The following is a 22,869-nucleotide window of genomic DNA, read 5'->3' on the forward strand; positions in this document are numbered from 1 at the left end:
GTGTTGATAGTATATATAAAAGTGAAATGTAAGACAACAAAAGCACAAAAAATAAGCAGGAAGAATTGGGTACCCTTATAGTACATATAAAACTATGTACTATTGTGTGATAGAAGACTTTGCTTAGTTACAAATGTGTATTTCAAACCTACAGCTGCCACTAAATTAATTTCAAAAGGTATAAATAAATAAGCAAAAAGTGGAGAGAAAGGGAATAAAAAACATCCAAGTAATCCAAAAGCAGGAAAACAAGGCAAAGAACACAGATAATAGTAGAAAACAGCTAGGACTGTGGTAGACTTTTAGTCTAACCATATTACTAATCACATTAAATGTAAACAATCTAAACACACAAATTAAAAGACAGACTACTGGACTAAATGAATAAGCGCAACTATATACTGGATCCTTTCTACAAGAAACCCATACAAAAGCATAAATGGGTTGAAAGTAAATGGATGAAAAAAGATGTCTTGGGAGACGATTCTACACTGGTCTCTGTTGGGGTAGCAGTTTTTCAATCTACTTCTCCATACTTTATCTGCAACCATCTCCCATCTGCAGTCAATAAAATGAAGATCCCAGAAATCTCATGTCTACTAACAGTATCTATGAAATTTGTGGCAAGTTAATTCATTAGTTTGCGAGAAGATAAAATTTCAAACACTTCATTCTTGACATGATATACATCACGTAAACGCTAATAAAAAAAACTGGAATGGTTATATCAACAACAGACAAGGAAGATTTCAGAACAAGGAACATTAGCAGGGATAAAGAGGCCGCCTCACCAAGACAACATAATAATCCTAAATATGTAAGGCCCTAACTAAGCTTCAAAATACATGAAGCAAAAGCTGAGAACTAAAAGAGAAATTAATTAGACAAATCCACCAGTTGGAGACTTCAACACATCTCTCTCAATATTTGATAGATAAACATAAAGAAAAATTCTACCTTACTAGTGAGAGAAAAAAATACAAACTCACAGTGAGATATCATTTATGCCTATAAGAATAAATTTAAAACTTAAGTCTGACAATTCTAAATGTTGGTGAAGATGTGTAACATCCGAACTCTCGCACACTGCTGGTGGGAATACACTTTGGTATAACCACTTTAGAAAACAATTTGGCATTACCTAGTAAAGGAGAGTTGTGCATGCTCTTACCTCAACTATTCAACCCCTAGTATAACCATATAAATTCTTATACACATGCACTGGAAGGCATGCACAACAGTTTTCATAACATCATTGTTTGTAATTGGGGAAGAAAAACAGGAAACAACTCAAATGTTCAAAGATAGGAGAATGAAAAAATAAAATTGTGGTATAGTCATATATAACGCAATACTATATAGCAGTGAAAATGAATGAACTACAGCTATATAATTCAACAAAGATAATGTCCAAAAACATAATGTTGGAGGGAAAAAAATGACAGAAGAACAAGCACGTTATAAATAACTCCAGAAAGATAAAACAACATATTGTTTAGTGACATATATATTTGAGGTAAAACTATAAAGAAAATCAAGGAAATGATTAACCAAAATTCAAAACCAAAATTAGACAGGAGAGAAGGAGGCAATCAAATACTTCAAAGATATCTATAATATTCTATTTCTCACCCTAGGTATTAAAATAGATAACTGTTATATTCTTTAATCTGTATGTACTATAGATACTCTCATGTTTTTATATATTTATAATTTAAAATGCTTACAAAGAATAAGCAATAAATACTGATTCACTCAGCAAATATTAAAAAAAAGCCAAAAAAAAAATCACGAAATACAAATGCATACATTAGGCCCAACTAGACACTGACACTCACATGACTCAAAAAGGCCACATGGTTATACTTAACAGGATATAAAACATGACATAACATGCCAGCAAGGCAGTGTCAGGTAGTTAGTCTTCATCAGGAGTCTGCAGAGCAATTCAGAGATACTCTCTTTGGCTCTCCATAGGAGGCAGGTAAAGCATGAGAGGATGGTGCAATAACCACCCTAGCTGAGAAATATCAAATAGCAACCACTATCTCCAGTTCCACAGACTGTCTCCTGAGCCTCACAACAGACTTGCTCAATTACAAGAGTTATCAAACCCAGGGAATGTTTTACACCTAAAAATGTAACTGATGGTGGGGCGCCTGGGTGGCGCAGTCGGCTAAGCGTCCGACTTCAGCCAGGTCACGATCTCGCGGTCCGTGAGTTCGAGCCCCGCGTCAGGCTCTGGGCTGATGGCTCAGAGCCTGGAGCCTGTTTCCGATTCTGTGTCTCCCTCTCTCTCTGCCCCTCCCCCGTTCATGCTCTGTCTCTCTCTGTCCCAAAAATAAATAAACGTTGAAAAAAAAAAATGTAACTGATGGGAGCATAGCTCTCTTCATTCCAGATGTTAAATTAGTTTCCATCACTGATGAAATCACCAAAAGTCCTAAGGGCCTTTACAATCTGGAGACTTTCAAGTAATGATCTGATTAAAAACAAAAACACCATCTCACGTTATCCAGTAATAAGTTCTCTTCTTCCACATGATAGAGAGGATGCACAGTGAGAACAGAGGAAAGACTTGACCACAACCTATTAGATGAATGTTTTCATCTAAGTATGTTGTGCACAATTATTAATTTTGTGTATCTGGAAGGGCAGTTCTATCAGTTTAGAAGTGGAAAACAAGACAATTAACCAGATTTTCCATACTCTGCCTCCTGGCAAACACCAGGAATGAATAAATGGCCTCTTGTTCATAGAAGGATAAACAAGGGACCTATACAAATGGCAGCATAGATAAAACATCTTCTTAAATTGTCAACTGTTACATTAAGAAACAAAAGAAACGTAGAAAGTATTTGCTGTGTGTCTCAGTAAAATACAAGAAAATTAATTTCCTATAAAATATCTTTCATAAGGAAAGATAATCCATTAAAAAGACACCAAGAAGAAATGAGAACATAATAGATGTATGCAGACTTAAGATACAAACCTATACTCTAAGAAATAAGAAAAATGACAGGAATAAACAACAAAATTAAATTCTGCACTTGAGATGAGAAACAACAGAATCAATATTGCAAAAAACCTATCAGTAAAGTAAAAGATGAAAATAAAAATGTTCACCGAGAATGCAAAAGACAATGTTAAAAATAAGAAGATAGGTATAAAAAAGAAATGTGAACCAATCCACCAATAAGAGGTATTTAATTTTTTTTTAAAAAAAAGGCTTAACAAGTGAAATGAAAGCGATATTCCAAGGTATAATAGAAGACTATCCCAAAATAAAAAGCACCAGCATTTCTACAACAGAAAGACTTTCTTGTCTCAGTCAAAAATAAAAGATAACCAGAATAATGGCTAGACAATTATAAAGGAAAAGCCTGGGACACATGAATACCATATTGAGTCAGGCTTTCATTAATATATGTGTGCAACAAAAAGCCATTTTCAGATATTCAAAGGGTTCAGGAAAAGTAACCCACAAGAATATCTTCCGAAAAATAGTACCTGAAAACATACTCATGGCAACCAAAGGAAAAAAAGTCTAAATTGGAACTCAAGAATGAGTATAAGTGGTATGGTATAAATAGATGAGTGGTGGTACTCCATACCAAGTTAGCATATAGAGTTGAGTCTAAGTTGTTCTACCGAAATTTAATACATAAGCTATAATTTTTTTTTGAAAAAGAAGATATACAATCTAAAATATTCAACATTTATAAGTTAGTCTTAAATATTAACTTGGGAAGCTGACAATGTAAAATAGCTAAATTCCCTGTGTTACATAAAAGAAAAAATATTTTTGGGTTGTTCTTAAATTATATAGTTACAACTACATTTCTGTATTTATGCTTTTAAGATGATTTTTGTATTTTTTTAAATAAAACATAAAACTATCTTGCAAAAAGCCAAAAGTAAAACAAAATTAATAAAATGTACAAAATTATAGGAGTAAAAATCAAAAATATCAATAACAACAAATTTTTATTGTTTAAAGCCTTTCTATTGGAAAAATCCTCAGATGGGGTTAAAAAATGAAATGACATAAAAAAAAGATTAGAAATAGTGATAGACAATGATACTATCATGGAAATAGTAAAACTAAAAGGAAACAGGAATAACAATTTTGATGTTGGAGAAAAAGTAGGATTCAAGAAGAAAAGAATTAAAGTGTCTCTGTAAACTGAGACAACAATGTTTACAGAGCTATTCAAATACAGTGTATGAACTAGCTGTTTGTTATTGGTCTGGGACAAGACAAGTTTAAAACTTGAAAGTAAGCATTTAGAAACTCTTAGTGCAATCAGACAGGGGAATTGCATACCTGTTTAATATAATGCTAAAAAAGGAAGCTTGTATTTTGCTTGGTTTTTCTTCCTTGTTTCATTTTTCTAGTAATTCACTTCTAGTGTATTTTAAAGTACATTTTCTAATGTATTAGAAAGAAATTTATTCTTCGCTACAGTTTGAAAGCACTGCCATAAAAGACCCATTAGTTGTGAAGTTTTATGTGCCAAATAATTCAACATCAAAATATACAAAATATATAAAGTTAAAACAATTAGAGATGTCAGGCAAAAATGAAGAACAAAATGAAGTGAGAAGCAATTTCATTCCATGATGTAATTATGTAAAAGTATAAGTATACAGAGGATGAAAACATATCATGAAATGTTATATATATTTTTTAGGAAGTCGTCCATTAGAAGATGTCCCATCAACTTAATATTAACTTTTCAGAAGGGAAAATTACTGTGTTAAATATATACACTGCAAGATGTATTACAACCTCAGAAATACCTAAATTTCTTTTAATCAAGGAATTATATGTTCACAATTTGGTATCAAATAAAGGGACAACTGTTTTTATTGAAGTATAGCTGACATACAATATTATACTAGTTTCAGGTATAAAACCATGATTCAACAATTATATTCATTATGAAATGCTCACTATGATTTAATTACAGTTACCATCTGGAAAACCTTGTAATTGTCAATGAAATATTTATAACAATACTGATGACATAACAGACCTTAAAGAACATTTCAACAACTTTGAAAAATTAAAAACTAAAGCATGGCAAAAACTAGTTTTCTACCATTTCCCACTATAAGTCACTTAGGATTCTCTGTTTTTGTATCCTGCTGGGTAAAATTATGTATGAAGAAAAGGTCTGACCACTTTAAAAACTTTTGAAAACTACATTAAATGACTCAAGACACATTCATGTCTACAGCCTTGAGGTTTTCTAATCCCCTTTTATACAGAAGTCAAGGGGAAAAGTCCAAGTATTTCACAATGTCAGATGCCACACAGATCATAGATGCGTCTGCTACCCTCTTCCTACCTCCCTACAATCTGATTAAAAATGACACTGTTTAGATAGTGGGCAGCATTACTACTTTCTCAAAAAAGGTCAGAGTCTGTTGTCTTTCCTCTATTTGGCCCACCGGGCAAAGGCTAGTCTAATCTAGCCACTCTAATACAGCTACATGGTTGATTAGGTAAAGGCTGGCTAAATAGGTAAAGAGTTATATATGAGTCAGAGCATTGCCTGAACCGCTGTTATTTATGCATGTGTGCACATTATACACACACACACAAACACACACACACACACACACACACACACAAACTGAACAAGACTCAAAGCAATATTATTAACAAGTTATTCTAAGTAACACAAATTTTCTCCACCTATGCTACACAGTCTAATCATCTAAAAATAGCCCCAAAAGGAGTGGTCTCACAATAGACCCAAACTTAGAAAAAAACAAATCAAAAATAAGATCCTTTTGAAACTGTTCATTTTAAGTTGAGTCGTAACATTTTAAAAAGTAAGTTCTTTAAAGAAGAAGTGATAAAGTCAGGATCTTTTTCTTCCCTTCCCATGCCTAATGTTTTAAAACTAATTTCAACTAAATGTGAGCTAAAGCCTCATGTAAGATATAAAAAGTTCTTTATAAAATGAAAAAATTATTTAAATAAAATGTATTTACCGTAAGAATAAACTGGGAAAAAATATCAGAAAGTCCATTCACAAAGACCAATTTTCCTACTACATGATAAGCTCCTAGGAATCAATAAACAAAAGACCAAAACTCAAAAACAGAAAGTAGATAAAAAATAAACACGTAGTACACCAAAAAGGAAATACAAATGGCTCTCAAGCATATGGAAAGACACTCGATCTCATTCATAATAAAAGAAATGCAAATTAAAACTACACTGAGATCCATGTTTTTATCTATTAGATTGGCAAAGATCAAAACACTTGAGAACATAATCTTGGTAAGGGGATGGAAAAAGTCTCATATTGCTGGTGGGAGTACAGATCAAAACAATCTCTGAGTTACACTTATTCTTCTCTTGAAGATATTCTTGTAAGACCTTTAAAAAATTTAGTACACAAGATATATTTTGCCTAGTGTAGGCTGTTGGTCGTTTTCAAAAAATGGTTATAATTGCCTGCTTTTATAGAATTCTGTTCATATAATGAAGCAGAAAGGTAGGCAAGTTTTAAAAACTTGGATGATTGGGGCACCTGGGTAGTTCAGTCGGTTAAGTGTCCAATTTCAGCTTGGGTCATGATCTCACAGTTCATGGGTTCAAGCCCTTCATCAGGTTCTGTGCTGACAGTGTGGAGCCTGTTTGGGATTCTCTCTCTCTCTCTCTCTCTCTCTCTCTGTCCCTCCCCCACTCATGCTTTCTCTCTCTCAAAATTAACTTTAAAAAAATAAAAAGAAACCTGGATGATGATCACAGTGGTCTTGCTCCATCTACTGCTCACCTGATACCTTACTGTGCATTTAGTGGGTGCTCAGAGTAAGTATTTGTTGGGTAAACGGGACCAGGAATGATGCTGAGGGGTGATGAGAATGGAATAAAACAACTAAGAACAAGGAATTAGCTAGATTTATCAGAATTGTTGAATAAATTTTTAAACACTATACTCTTTCAAGAAGAGCAGGACACTGTCACACTGACAAACGTTTCCTGAAAAATGAGTCAGCCAGCAATAGTGATATAGTAGATTATTGGAATAGTGGCCCCCTAATGAGTCACACTCTTAGGAAACCCCTGCCACACGGACTCAGCTTGGCCATGTGATGTGCTTTGTGGCCCATGGGACAAGATAAAATATACGGGGCTTGCCTTTACTTGCTGCTTCTGTAAACCCTACTACTGCCTCCAGGTGAAAACTAGCCTATTGGAGACACATGGCCTTCCATCCTAGTCTACAGCTAGCACCAATATCCACACATGTGAGCGAAGCCATCCTAGACCAACCAGCGTCCAGCTGAACTCTCAGCCGACTGCGCCACATAAGCAGCCCAGCCAGCAGCAGGAAAACTGCGTAACTGAGCCCATCCCAGAATCATAGATCAACAAAAGGCTTGCTTTATACCACTATGTTTTGGGGAGGTTTATTACGCAAAAACTCATACAAGTGGAGAGGGCAGTCGGATTGGCGATTAAGGAAAATTTATGTTTTACCTGTTTCTGTTTGTTAAATTTCACGACAAGAATATATTCATACACTACTTGTTTAATCAAACTAAACTTACAAAGATATTTTGTATCAGACTGATAACAAAGTCCCACTAACACCTTATAAAAACATACACATAAAACAAAACAATCCAGTCCAAATAGGAACATGAGTTTGAGAGGAGACATTAATATTGCTCAGGAAAAAAAAGGGTCAGTATAGAATAGCAGGGTATACTATCATACACACACAAAAAAGTGAGTAAGAATATATTCATGGTCACCGTCATGTCTCAATAATGGTTATCATCAAATTCCACAGTGCTAGGACACATACATTTCATAATTTGCTTCTTTGTTCCTTCTGTTTAGGCTAATACACGTTCCCTCATTTTAATCCTCACATGCTATGCGGTAAATATGTGAATAACTTTAGGCAAAAGTTAATTAACCTCTCCAAGCCTCATTTCCTCAACTGTAAAATGGGGATAATAGTACTCACTTTATAGAGTTGTTGTACAGATTAAAACAATTTAGCATTGGGCATATAGTAAGGGGTCAATTAATGGCCTATAACCTCTGTCAGTAAAATGATGTAAAAGTAATGTCTCTTGACCAACCTGGCTTCTATTTTTTTTTTAATTATTTTTTTTTATTTTTATTTGAAAGAGAGTGTGAGCAGGGCAGGGGTAGAGAGAGAGGGAGACAGAGGATCTGAAGCAGGCTCTGCATGGACAGCCAGAGAGTCTGATGCAAGGCTCAAACTCATAAACAGGGGAGGAGATCACAACCTGAGCCAAAGTCGATGCTTAACTGACTGAGCAACCCAGGTGCCCCTTCCTGGCTTCTACTGTAAAATCATTAAGCATCATCAAACAAACTGTGATTCATTAAAATTAATTTGAAAATCTTTCTAATGACTTCACGAAAAATTTGAAAGACAACATTATTAAAACAAAACTAAACAAAATCTGGGAATACGTATAAAAAATTTTGGTGAAGAAATTCAAACTCCAGGCAATAATGAATTACTTCATTTGGTACACATTCCACAATCCTACATAGGTTTAAATACCAAAGGCTTCTTGTGTCTTCTGAATTCACAAAAGGCAAAAATAAGAGATGAATAAATTCTATTGCCACCTTTGTGATCTCTGGAACACACACTTTCAATTCATTCTACCATCATTTTTAAAAAAGAAGGCATTACTGAAGGCTTTGGAAAATAAGGCTCTTTCACAAGAAATAAACTTAACCTCATTTGTAGCATTGGAAAATCATAGTTACTCCTTGGATCAATGGCTTAACATTGCCCTTTTTCAAGGCAAGATCAGGCCTGGACACTTTTCTATCTCTATATATACATCAAGAGTTAAAAAAGAAAAATCAGGCCTAGTAGGTTAAAAAAAAAAAAAGTCAATTTTTAAAAAAGTACTGTAAACAGGTAATTACCTAGCCTGAAGATATATGAGTCAGTGACCAACAGCAAAAAGCTTTATTCCGCAATGTGCAGGTATTCTAGTTTGCCCTATTGTGAGAAAGGAATGCTACAAATATTCCATTTTTAATTTCAATTATTTTAAAGAGAGCTTATTACATATGAAGTAATGTGGCAGATTCTGGAATAGAAGGGCAAAGAAAATAACATATTACTATTATGCCACACATTTGATGATTATTGTATTTAATCATAATAATCCAATGAGGTAAAAATTATTAAAACTCATCTTACAGATGAGGAAATTAAGGCTCATAGAAGTAAAGTAACTTGCTGAGGGTCTCTGAACAGAAGGCAGTGTAGGGGGTACAAAGGCGGGGAGGGGGCAGGGAGGCACACAAGGGTAGTGCCGTGTGACTATCCCTACAGACAAACACAACACTCAGTGTAGGAAGTCCTTTATCAGCCATGTGAAAGGGGGCTAAGACTACGGGAAACCAAAGAGATAACCTTTTGGGAATGGGCAAAGGAGTCACAAAAGGCTTTAAAAGAGGTTAATATTTTAATTGTTACTTTAAGGATGAGTAGGATTTACCAACTTCAATGCCAAGGCTCACCCCCAACCCCCCTCATCCCCAATATATTAACCAAAATAAATTACTTACTTGAAATTGAGAAAAACAATTTTGAGAGAAATCTTCCTCAGATATATTATTCCATAGTTTTAAAACAAATAATATGATGACAGTTTAATTTTTAGGTTGCTTTTATGTGGCTTGTCTTGGTTTTTATTCTGAAATGAAATTTAGATTAGTCATTTTCTTGTTCTGAGAAACTAGGAGTATGCCAACATGTTTTAACTTCACATTTTTTCACATATCAACATGTATTCTTACTCACAAAATCTTTCATTTCACCATCTCAAACAAAACCTAATTTAATATATAAATTGCTTTGAAGTGTAAATATATATGCAAAATAAAATATTTCTTTTAATTATAATTATACTTCCTTGGTAATCGTAATAAATGGAAGAAAAATAGAAAACTCTCGTTATATTGTTATATATGACACAAGCATTTTGAGGTAACACGCTTTCTTTCATTATTGAATCGTTTATATAGTAAATGCTCTCTCAACCCAAAGAAAATTAAATAACTACCCCCAAGGAAATTGACCTCAAATTCTTAGTATTTCCCACAACTATCATCTAAAAAGAAAATAGAATTGGACCAAAAAAACAAAAACAAAAACCCTAACATTTACAATGACAATTACTACCCTTTTTTCTCAGAATTTACTGTGCTAGGCATATATTCAATTTCTGCTGCAGAAAACAGTCCAGTTTGCCAATACTAATTAACAAAATATTTTTCATTGAAAAAATATTTAAAAAGTTACAGACAACTGGAAGAAATATAGACGATCATGTGAAAAAACTTAAAAGAAATGACAAAAACAAAAAAAAAACCCAAAAAGCAACAAAAATAAAAACCACACCTGCACACCAAAAGGTTAAATAGACTGTATTTAAGAGGGTTTGATTTTTACTTATGATTTGTTTTGATCTCAAAAATGTATTTACTTTATGTTTTAACAAAGTGGAGCTTTGTTTTAATTGCCTAAGACACCTACTCCTCCTTCCCTATCTGTATCTTACCTGGAAACTATTAATTAACACATTTTACCCAAAGTTTACTGTACCTTAACATTCATTATTTCCTCTCTTATTTAGTATCACTGTGGCATTGAAATGGCAGCCAGGTACCAATGTAACATACAATATACCATATCCCATATCTTACTAAGTTGCTAAGTATTTCTTTGAAATGTCTAGGGTTAATGACAACACCCTTTGAAGTCTATTTAACCCCAACCTCCTTAAACCTGAATCAATTTTCATTCATTTTTTTATTGAACAAATTCTAATCCAATCAAAAACAGGTGAGAGAAAATTAAAGCACCAGAGGAACTTGAAAGGCCTCCTGATACATTCTCTTTTTCTTTGGAAAACTATATACACATACCTCTAGTATCAATTTTTGTTTATTTTGTCCTAAATTCCTCTTACTATACTCTAGCCTTTACTATATATTTTTTAAAGAAGATAGCTACAGTCATCACAAAACAAATCCCACTATAACCTATTCTATAGGAAGATTCTAAGCACTATTGGACACTGTAGGCCCTTAAAGATTTCTAAACTGTGCACATGTGGGTCTTCTCATAATTCCTCTAAGGTACAGTATGTTCGCCTTTCAATTACCATCAATGCCTTTCTCTAATTTCCCCTTAGATTTGGGGAGCCAGTGAGAGCTGAGAGTCAAGATTCCCAGTTTTCAGACTTAGCCCACACAAGCAACTATTGGACACTGGACAGATCTCTGAGCTTACCTACCTAGATTCCAGTTTTCTTTATATAAAATGAGAAGATTTGACCAGAACTGTGTTTCCCAATCTTTTTCACATTGTAAATAATATTTGTTCGGCACACAGACCAACAGAAGAGCATTTGGAGGCATCAACACGGTATTTTGTGAAAAAATTATCACATTTCCTTTACATAATTACAGAAGAAAATTAAAATTTAAATGAGGTTTGTAGTAATATGAATTAATTTCAAATCCAACCTTTTTCACATCAGGAACAATATTTCAAAATAACAATGGTGTTTATTTTTGCAGAACATACATGCACTATTAGCAGTCATCTTGCAGCAAGCTAAATGACACATCAGATGCACATGACTAGGAAATCCAATACAGGTGAATACAGAAAGAAATTCAGGCCTAGAGCTGGGCTTCCCAGGGCAACCAACATCCCTGCTACCCTCTGCTCTCATTGACAGCGGACTACATCTTGTGCTGTGTGACATGCTCATCAGGCACCGGGAATATAAACTCCAAAAGTAGCTCCATGATCCCTTCTCCACAAGAGGCAGTTGCATACTCTGTAGTTAGCTGAAGTAGATTCCAAATAATAAAGCACCTCCTCTAATGCGTTGAAAATATCAAAAGGAGCAGTAACTGCGGGTTGTTGCTCATTGTGTTATCTGCTCAAAGGAACCCCACAGTCTTCCTTCAGATCCCACTCCACTAGGGCCACCCTCCAGTGAGCCACATAACATCAATGGGAAGCACTGGATTAGAAGACCTCTAGCAAAATCTAAAATTAAACAGTATTGGAGTAATCATTTGATAACTGTTTACAACTATTATACTTTTGTTTTGTTCTTCCTTACCAATTCCTGGAAACACAACATAATTTAAAAAACTAAAATTGAAGAGGTATTACATGCACATGATAAAAAATATTCCAAAATTACAGTCTCCCACCGTTGTCCTCTAGACTACCAGTTCCCCTCACTGCAGACAACCACTGTTACCAAATTCTCATGTATCCTTTGACACACACACACAGACACATACACACACACACCCCTGTATTTTATATATATATATATTTTTTTTTTTTAAACCACACAAATAGCAACATACTAAACATGGAGTCTCCTGTCTTGCTTTTTTTCCTCTTAATATAACTTAGACATGGCACCATAGCCGAATACATAGTATTGCCTCATTACATTAAAGGCTGCCTAGTATTCCATTGAAAAGATACACCATTATTTACTTAACCACTCCCCTACTGACTTATGTGTAGGTTGTTTCCAATTTTTTGCAATGACAAACAATGCTGCCACAAATATTTTCATATGTTCATTTAACACATATGTAAAATATTTGAGGATGAAATCCTTAAATGAAATTGCTAAATCAAAATATACTTGTATTAAAATGATTTCCATATTGCTTTCCATAGAAAATGAACATTTTATATCCCCACCAGCAATATGAGAATGCCCATTTCCCCTTCCTCTCAACCTCCCCAAGTTATATTATGTAATCAATTATTCCTAATTTGATAGGTGATAAATAGTATGTTGTAGTTTTAACTTATATCTTCTTTATAAATAAAATTGCACATCTTTTCATATGAATTCTCTTTGCTCATTTTTTCTACTGAGTTATTTTCTAGAAGCTGTTTATGTATCAAGAGGAAAGGACTCCTTTGTGAAAAGTGTACAAATAAGTTATTACTAATCTGTTTCTCTTTAACTTTATGATTTTTTTTTCTCTGTATAGAATTTCATTTATGTTGTAAAAGTGAGCAATCTGGCTTCAGTTCTGTTTTATACTTTGAAAGGTCTTTGCCATTCCTAGATTACATTACAAATAATTATCCTATGTTGTTTTGTTTCGTTTTCACATTTAAATCTTCTGTCTCACCTGGAAGCCAACTTTCTATGTTTCTAGATGATTAACTGGCTATCTCAACACTGTTTATTAAATAACTCTTTTCCATACTAATAGGTAAGGGTAGCATACATTTTGATACTGTAAGTTCTTATTTATGTTTAAGTCAGTTTCTGGCCTCCACTCTGTTTCACTGCTGCCATGTGCCAAAACTGCATTACTTTTCAAAACATTTTAAAATTAAAATCAATTTACATATAAATGGTAAAATTAAAAAGCCAGAATTTATCGGCTATTTTAATGTAAGAATCATTTTGCAGTTCCTAAACTGAATTTATAGAATAAAGTTCCATACTATCATTATGCAATCAATCATGCATTGTGGTTGATACTTTTTTTGGAGCCCAATATGAACTTCAAGTCTTTCTTGCTATATTTATGTACCATACCTAAAAAGCCAGTTTTTCCTTAAGTTTGTACACAGTTTTTTTCCCAAATTATAAAATCAATACATAGTCTCTGTAGACAATCTAAAAAATTCAAAACACATCTCCCAGAGATAACCAACCTTTATATTTTGGTGTATTTTTTTCTGGATTTTAATAAATGACTATTTTGCAAGCTGATTTTTTCACATAATATACTAACAGCATTGTCCCATATTACTCTATATTCTTCTAAAATATCATTTTAATGACATAAGTTCTACTATATGAATGTGCCCAATTTATATAACCATTTCCCAATTGTTGAATATTTGAGGTTGTGCCCTGTGATAACTATCATCTATTGATTAATTCTTGCAAAAATGCTTGAGTTTCAAGCACTGTGGTAAGTACTGATTGTATAACAGTGTGCAAAAAATGAACACATTACCAGCATTTATGGAGGTTACTGGGGAAAACAGACATTAATCTCCAACATATATAAAATTACAACTATAGCAAGTGTTATGAAGGAGAGTTTATGGAATTCTGAGAGTCTATGATAGGGAAGGCTTCCCTGAGGAAAGGTAAATCAGAGTTTAGGTGAAGGAAAAGGAAAAACATTCTAGGCAGAGGGAACAGCAGGTACAAAGGCCTCATTGTGGAAGGGAGCATGGCAAGAATAAGGGACTGAAATAAGGCCAATATGGCTGGAACACAAAGAGCAAGGCAAGAAGAACATGGCTCAAGCCATGGCTGGATAGAAAGGTAGGGGCCAGACTATGCAAGACCTTGTAAGACATGTAGACGCCACCACATAAGACATGTAGCTTTGTCCTTACCCTAAATGCAATGGAAAGCTACTGAAGCATACCAAGTAGTAGGGTGATATAATCAGGTTTGCATTTCGAAAAGATCCCTCTGATTACAGTGTAGAAAACAGATTAGAAGGGAACAGAGTGGACTGGGTGTAGGCCAAGATTAGGAGGCTACTGTTGTAAATGCATCCAAAAATGCTAGTAGTTTAGACTAAGGTGGTGATGGATAATGAAAAGAAGTAGATGGATTCAAAAGATAATCAGATTTTGCCAAAAGATTTACATTCATAGATTAAAATCCCTAAAGCTAGAATTATTGGGTCAAAAAACAACATTTCAAGGATTATGATATGCATTGCCAAGCTGCCCTGCCAAGAGCAGTTTACTCATTCGTGAATTACCTTTTATCTGTTCCTCTATCAGAATTTTAAAATTCTTTTGAAATTCCTTTAAAATGTCTTAATCCATACTTCCTTCATGAAGCCTTCCCTGACTCCCCTTTTTGCCTGCTAGTTGGTCACTAACATGTTCTCCTTTGAGTCCTTGCTTTCTTATACACATCTGTCATAATCAAACTACATTTGACTTATGCTTACATGTCTATCATTTCTACTATATTGTGAGAGTCTAAAGGATAAAAGTTGTTTAAAATGACCACACCAAAAATAGCTCAATATACATAGTAAGTTCTCATTAAGTGTTCACTGAATGAACCGAGTATTACCAGATTCTACTGTGTCCAGATTTAAGAGGGACCTCCCTGCTTTAGCCTCTAATTTACTGATTGTGATTTTAAAGCTAATAAAATTTGGTACTCAGGGCTTCAAATGCCTACTAAATAGAGTGACTAATTTTGTTTGTGGAAAATCACTAAATTTCAGCAGTGCTCCTGAAAAAAACCTTTCTAATAATTATATCAAATCGGTATTATGTGATCTTAAATTTTTTTAGATGGTTTAAGTGAAAAAAAATTTTAAAATGCTGTGAACAAGCAAGACTATTAGAGAAATTATCTGTAATTTGAGTTGTCGATAAATGCTATAGTTTTCAAAACAGTACTCATCTCAAACTTGATCTGCCACTTCACAAAAAAAGTGAAGGTATTAAGCAACGACATAAACTTATATATAGCATTTCAGAATAACCAATTTCTTATGTTGAAGAACTTGATTTCATGTTTAACAGCTAGCATCCAGAACAATCTACTAAAATTTTCATTATCTGGAGGAAGACTGGGGGGGGGGGGGGGGGGGCAGAGTTCTGTACAGTAATCTTAAAGACAAGCAGCTCCCTCTATAGTCTGTTTGGCCTACTTTGTTTAATTACTTGCTATGTGAACATCTCACTCACACTCTTCTATTTACTCCTACTCTGCATCTCAGCAGGGAAGCTTTTTGAGAGGATAATTCTGTTTAACTTGGTGCTGAGAAAACTGAGAGAGCTTTCTAAGCTCAACATGGAGTTATGTCAAGCAACTAAGCAAGAGTTGGGATATGGAAACTCAGATCCACCTGAGTCAGGTCCTCACAATGAAGCCTTAGGATTTCATTTGAAGTGAATTCCCAGAGCAGTTACACCCGTATTCAAATCCAAGTGAAAAAACACTGCCCTGTACTTTAGTTATTTATAACCTTGCTTCTCTCCATTAAAACATATTACCAAAATGTTGTTGTTAACATTGCTCAATACACTGTGACATCAAAACAGTGCTCAAGACATTTTTTCAATGAGTGAAGAAAAGCAGGTTTTTTGGTTTTTGTAAAAATAATTCCATCACTCACTCACATGAAAATTTAAGTGATTCTCTCAGGAATCAACATCCTCAGGGATTAAATCAGTCAGGATTTACCATTCAAATTTGACTATGCCACTTTTTTTTTTTAAATACCTTTTCAAATTTCAGCAACACAAGATACAAGAAGAGCTTTTAAACCTAAGATAGTTAATTTATTTCTTAAATTACTCAAGATATGCCCTCAAAACGCACGACAATCAGAAGTCAACTGGACTGTTTTCTAAAGCAGAAAAACACCTTTTATGCAATAGAAAAACTGAACTAGTAAAAATGTGAAAAATAAATCAGTTCAGAATTTATAATACAAATATGAAATGGCCTCATTATTTGGGAGAAAATTCTACTTTTCAGGACTCATTTATAAAAAGTAAACTCAGTTTAAAAACAGCTTTTCTCCAAACCAAGATAAAGAATTAAGGACTTCCAAAATTACCTATTATATATGAAAGACTTAAGTTTCTGGTACTTTATATAACATAGATTTATCATGTGTTACTATTTTTCATTAATTTATATAATTCATAAACATATAAACATAGTTTATACTTTCAAACGATAAAACGGTCTTCATTAAAAATTCTAGCATTCAGACTTTTATTACTAAGCCAGATTGACCTTTTATGTTAATTATTTTCAAATTTATTTTACTAGGAGAACTGGACTAGTTTTCTTTGGGGAGAGAATTTGGAAGCAGATATTGTACACTTTTTGTTTATGATTAATATTCATTTTACTGGGAGTTTCTAACATGTTAAAAATGCTGGCTTAATTTCTGAAAGCTATAAACTCTAAATGTTTGCCAGTGACTTCAAATTTTTCACCTGTTGAAGAAACACAAAAGTTTTGTTTGTAACTGAACTATATTTACAGCAAACTCAATTTGATACACCTTTAAAAGTTTCAGTTCCTTTGTATTAAGTTTCTTATCTTTCAATGTATGTACAAAAAAGTATTTCATATTCATTTACATTATACATTTCAAAGTATATTTTTTAAAAGTTTTTTTTTTTTTTTAAGGGAGCTGGTAATCAATTGTAAGATGTCCAGGAGGGAAGAAATAAATATTTAACACAGAATAGTCCCTGTGTCTATTTTTTTTTTATATTAAGAAACACAAAAGTACCTCATCATCATTATTTCTTGAAGAATGTTTTCTTACATTACAGAATTACTGCTAGATCACAGTAGATCTTCACCCATTTCCACAAACAAAAGTTTTCTATAAAACAGCTTGAAAATCACTCAGGGATACATATTTAATGACTTGTGTAGGGGGGAAAAAAAACAAAAAAACAAAAAAACTATGTGTAGAAAAGTAATCCAAACCATACAAACTTTAATACACAGAGATGCCACAGTATGTCCTATTAACGTGTCACTTTACGATTTGGAAATCTGGCTAAACAGAGCTATATCAACGTCACTACCTTATTATTTCTCTGTACCTGAAGTGAGAACAAATAGTATATTACACTGAAATTCCAATTAGAAACAAAGACAGCACCGATAAACACATAAAAGGGCAGAAAATCTATCCTTCAGAACTCTACTGCCTCTATTTTCCAGCCTCCAAAATTTCAGGTGTTATCCTTTCAACAAATTAACAGCACTCAAATTCCCCATCTTACAAGGGTCCCTATCATCACAATCGTTTCCGTTATTTTTAAAAAGGAATGCACTGTCAAATCTCACTAACACCGCTGAAATTTTTAACAAAGAGAATTCACAGTAAAAGATAACTGCTTGAAAATGAGTGCTTGTGTTTGGGAAAGTGTTATTATCTGGGTGGTCCACAGAAACAGTAGTAATAAGAGGAATGGTGATTAGGGCAAGAAGCATCAAGTGGGAAATGCCTTCTAAAATCCCATAGGGCAATAATACATCGCTAGAGGTAGGTGCATCCCTTTCAAGGAGGCAGCTCCGTTATTTCACGCAGACAGTTCAAAGCATGTAGAAAACCAAAACAATTTAAAACCTTGTAAATTTGGCCACTACTTATTTATGTTATCGTAAGTCCCCAAGAGCTCTTGAGAATGCAGATTCTGTCACTGCTGTCTCCCCACCCCACTCGTTCATCAAAAACAGTTTTCGTTTTAAAGATACGTGCATTTAAAACGCAATACTGCAACTCAGCATAGAGCATTTCTAAATGTTTGTGTTGCTGAGTTCAGCTGTGGTTCATAAGAAATTCACGCTACTGAGTGGGCTATTTTACGTTGGGCAACAAACACACATTTCCTACTTCCATGGATCCACGTTTCCGTCAAAGCATTGCACCTGAGGATATTGCCCTGTCCCCAGACTCTGAGGCTTAAACTCTAAGGAGTCACGACCTGCACTCACAGCAGAACCACATGGTCACTTCAATGAGAAAGATTATTTGGCCCCAGGCGCCACTCTTCAGCCCACGGCACCTCCGGAAGGGGCAGAGGAGAGCGCAGGCGAGAAGCGAGGAGGAGAGGCAGACCACAGAGAGCTGACACTTCCTCACTCCTCTTAAAGCCATTTCCAGAAAGGGCACTTGGGAGACGCAGGGGGCCGTCTGCAGTCCCACCAGCGGCCGACCTCTGAGCGCAGCCCTGTGAACCCGTTCACGGAGGATATGGCGCGGCCACCTGGCCCATCCTGCAGGGCCAGAGCGCTGTTCGCCGGCGCTCGCTCCCCCCTGCCCGAGACCCGGAGTGCGGATCCGGCCCGCGGCCGCCGCACGCAGTGTAAACACTCGGCACTCAGCGCCCGCCGCCTCCCCGCCGGGGGAGGAGGGGGCGCAGCGCTCGCGCGGACCCACATTTCTGCGCCTCTTGTCACGCACCGGGGGAAAGGCGAGGAGGGCGGAGGGGAGGGAAGAGGCGGCAGCGATGCACCGAGAGCCGGCGGTGTGCGCGCGTGTGCGCGGCGGGGAGGGCAGCCCGGGCGCCCCGCCGGCTCCCGCCCGCGCCCCGCGCCCGCTTACCTGCCGGGGTCGCTCCGAAGACTCGCACCACGGGCACCTTCTTGACAGGGGCCTGGGTGAGGGGGGATTGGCAGATATCCAGCCCCTGCAGCGGGCTGGCCATGTAGTAGTCGGCAGTCACTATCCTCACTGAAAACATGTTCGCCGCCGCCGCCACCGCCTTCTCTTCACGAGCGATCTGGCAGCGGCAGCAGCAGCGGCGGCGGCGGCGGCTTCTTCCGCAGCGACGGCTCCACAGCAGCGGCGGCGGCGCCCCCTCCCCTCCTCGGCTCGGCCCCCTCCCCTCACACACAGACACCGGGAGCAGCGGCGGCGGGCCGGGCGGTGTTGGCACTGCTGCCGCCGCCTCCTCAGGAGCACCTGGCGAGGGGCAACAGGAGAGAAGCCCTGGCGCTATCGTCGGTGCTGGTGCTGCCGCCACTGCCGCCGCCGCCGGGAATCACACGGGCTCCTCGGTCCCAGGCTGCAGCTCTTGTTGCCATGATGATGATGTCACGGACGCAACCACTGGGGGAGGGGAGATGGGGTTGTGTGTGTGGCGAAGGGAGGGCGGTGAGTAGTTGGGGGAGGGGACGCGGCGGGAAAGGGAGGGAGCAGGGCGGGCGCCCGAGCGGGACACCCAGGCGGGGGCCGAGAAGGTGTTTTCTCCCCCGCCCCCAGGCTCGCAGCGAGGGAGGAGGCCGGTGGAAAGCGGGACTAGCGCCTGGCGCGGGGAATCGATGACTCGGCCGGTGGGCACGGCCACCTGGGCGGGGGCAGCAGGGGGGGGCGGCGGAGCGCCGATGTCATGGATGGGCTCGTAGGGGCTTGCGGGAGGGGGCCGCCAGTGTTCGGGACCGTTTTGGTGGCTAGGCGGGATTGGCCGGAGCTGCGGTGCTCGCGCTCGCCTCGCCGACCGCCATTTCACATCCTGCGAAGGAGGCGGGGGCAGCCGTGGAGACGGCTTTTCACAAGGTAAGAAAACCCGCCCGCGGGAGGAGGGAGGCGAGGCGCAGATCTCGTGCCGCCGCGGCCTCGCGGGAGGGCGGGCGGCGGAACGGGCGGGGCCGGGCGCGGACGCAGCCGGCCCTTCTCAGGTAACGCCGCGGCTCCGCGCGTGGCCCGGGGGCGGCGCGAGGGGCGGGGGCGCGCGAGCGCGGGCTTCGGCCTATAAAAGGGCCGCCCGGACGCTCCCTCCCGATCGTGCGGCTCGAGCCGCCGCACCCCCTCCCTTTGCGTTGTGCTGCAGTGTCTGCGCCTGGCCACCTAAAAGGGTTTGTTCACGCTCGGCTCTGCTCAGCTTTGCCAGGGGTTGGCAGATCCCGTGCACAGGGGTTTCCCACCACTGTGTTCTTCTTCCGCCTCTGCCCTTCCGCCCTAATATATCCTTCCTCGGTTTCTTCCTCGGCCCCGCAGGCTGCGTCCCGCGCGCGCGTTGTACATGTACGGACTTGTCAGCACTGGGTGACCTCCCTTCCCTTCTCCCTCCCCCGGCGGAATCCAGGATTAAGAGCCTTTCAGAGAAATATTCGGCCAAAGAAAAAGGCCCGTGAAAGTCATCGCGTTAGATATGGACACCCAGTGTTATTCACTAACTGATCATGGGAGGTTTTATCATCCAAAGGCATAAAAGCAAACGGGGGTGGGGTGGGGAAGGACTGTTAAACAAAACAACTTTATCCAAAAAGAGGTTGGGAGATGGGGTGCAGTTGTGAAATCGAAAAAAAAAAGGGTACTAACAGAAGGAGTTGGGTTGGCCATTATATTGGAATCGATGGGTTTTTGTCTGACTTGGTCACTAATACTGGGTGTGACCTTGGAGAAATAATTTGGTTTCTTGGAACCTTAGTTTTCTCCTCCCTGGAACGAGAGTTTCACTTAAATCCAGAACGGTTTAGGTGAACCTTATCAAAACGGTTTAAGCAGGAGAGAGAAACCATGGTTTCAAGTTCGAAGTATGGCACTGAATAAAGGACTTTTGACAGTCATTTTCAGTCTACCCTAATTAGAGATCATGCATCCACTCTTATGTATTATACTGGTGTATTTTAATGGTTAGTAGTTTGCCATGTATTTTAAGTGGTGTAAGAGATCCTCGTTTGGAACCATTGTGTCTCTTCAAATGGGAAATCAAAAGGCTCAAAGGGACAGATCACTGGTAAGAAGCTGTCTATAAATTCCATGACATAATGCTAGTAGGAATTTATACTCAAAGAGATTTGAGACTGATTAGGACAGTAAATTAACCTGCAGTTTTCAACCTCGGAGCATGATTATAATAACATAGGTAGCAAGATTTCTAATATACAGGAAATTACCTAATAATTTTAAGAGGCAAATCTCTTAAATTGGTTTAAGTTTTAGGAGGCTATGGAAGTGATTTAAAAATAGCACTACCATGCTAAAATGCATTTTCTGGTAAAATAGATACTCTTGTACAACCTGAATGTCAGAGGCACCATTCTTAGTATTCTGGGCTCTTGAGTGTTCTTTAGAATTTAATATTTTGGCCTTTACAAAGTCACATTTTTAGGATGAGGCCTGGAAATCTGTATTAGCAACCTCCTCACCCACCACTCATGATTCTAAAGTAATATAAAACTGAGAGTCCCTGTACTATATTTTAATCCAAGTACATCATAACATTTAAATTATACTATTCCTAGCTAGAAAAAAGTAAAAGCATAGAATTCATGGATTAGCTATTTCTAGAAAAGGGTTTATTTCCCCCTACCTCTTGAATCAACATCATTGACTTTAAGAAAAGATAATTGCAACCACAATTCTAATCCTTCTAAAGTGCCAAGGGAAGAATGTTCACTTTGAAGAAAAACATTTGTGGCATGAAATCAGGATATTTTGTCCATTGCATGTAACTGAGTTTAAGTTGATGCTCAAATTGAAAACTTGAAAATACTTCCCTAATTAATCATTATCAAATGTGTTTTATAAATACAGTCTCCTGACATAAGAAAGAGTTCTGGAATTTTGAGTTAGGAAATGAAAATTTTAAATCATTTACTAGCTAAATGAGTTTGGAAAGATCACTTTATTTTTTGGAGTTTGTTTCCTCATCTATGAAATGGATAGTAATTCCTGTTTTCTCAGGGATGGTTTAGGTGCAAATGAGATAACCTGTGAAAGTATCATTGTAAACTGTTGACATCCAGAAGTTTAATTCATCTAAAAGGAGTAAATAAAATCATATGGCATTGTCTTATGTGCACAGAATAAGGGAAATGCCAAAACTGAACTCTCTCTATTCTTAAAGTTATTTTTGTTGTTGTTGTTATTGTTGAGTGGCTTCTATTTGCCAGGTGATATATAAGATATAGTGAAAGACAAAACAGACATGGCCCCTGCTCTTACAGAGTTTATAGTCTAGCATCATAGAAATGTATTTTAGTGATATCAGTTGATATATATCTCTTTTAGTCCACTGATGTATACTCATCATGTCATGCTTTTAGTAAAAGCCTGCCCAACCTTCTGTACCACAACTGTTCAACCTCTATTAGTATTTGCCTACTAGCAATTTAGAGCAGAAGGCAATGGATGCTATAATCTTTCAGCAGGTATTATACAATGGCTTACCCAGCACTCATCCAGCCCCTGTCTAGCTTGTACATTAGAAGCTAGCAAGTTAAAAACAACAGTTTCTAGACTCCCTTGAATCTAGAGTGCCGCTTGTAGATGATGGTGTGCTG

The 22,869-nt window shown here is 37.4% G+C and overlaps 1 protein-coding gene across 4 annotated transcripts in view; it reads right to left on the reverse strand.

Moving 5' to 3' along the window:
• REV3L (REV3 like, DNA directed polymerase zeta catalytic subunit) overlaps positions 1-19,404 on the reverse strand; it is a 177,383-nt gene extending 157,979 nt beyond the window's left edge. Inside the window, exon 1 of one of the 4 annotated variants that reach the window (XM_030316171.1) lies at positions 19,184-19,401. In XM_030316171.1, the coding sequence (XP_030172031.1) occupies positions 19,184-19,322 (139 nt within the window). In that variant the 5' untranslated portion in view covers positions 19,323-19,401. Of the gene's footprint in view, positions 1-9,601; positions 9,729-19,183 lie in introns of those variants that run through there. The other 3 variants (XM_030316170.1, XM_030316172.1, XM_030316173.1) reach the window with 3 other exon arrangements.
• Positions 19,405-22,869: the final 3,465 nt, after the last annotated feature.

The sequence above is a fragment of the Lynx canadensis genome, chromosome B2, assembly GCF_007474595.2.
Source record: "Lynx canadensis isolate LIC74 chromosome B2, mLynCan4.pri.v2, whole genome shotgun sequence".
NCBI classification, from domain to species: Eukaryota; Metazoa; Chordata; class Mammalia; order Carnivora; family Felidae; genus Lynx; species Lynx canadensis.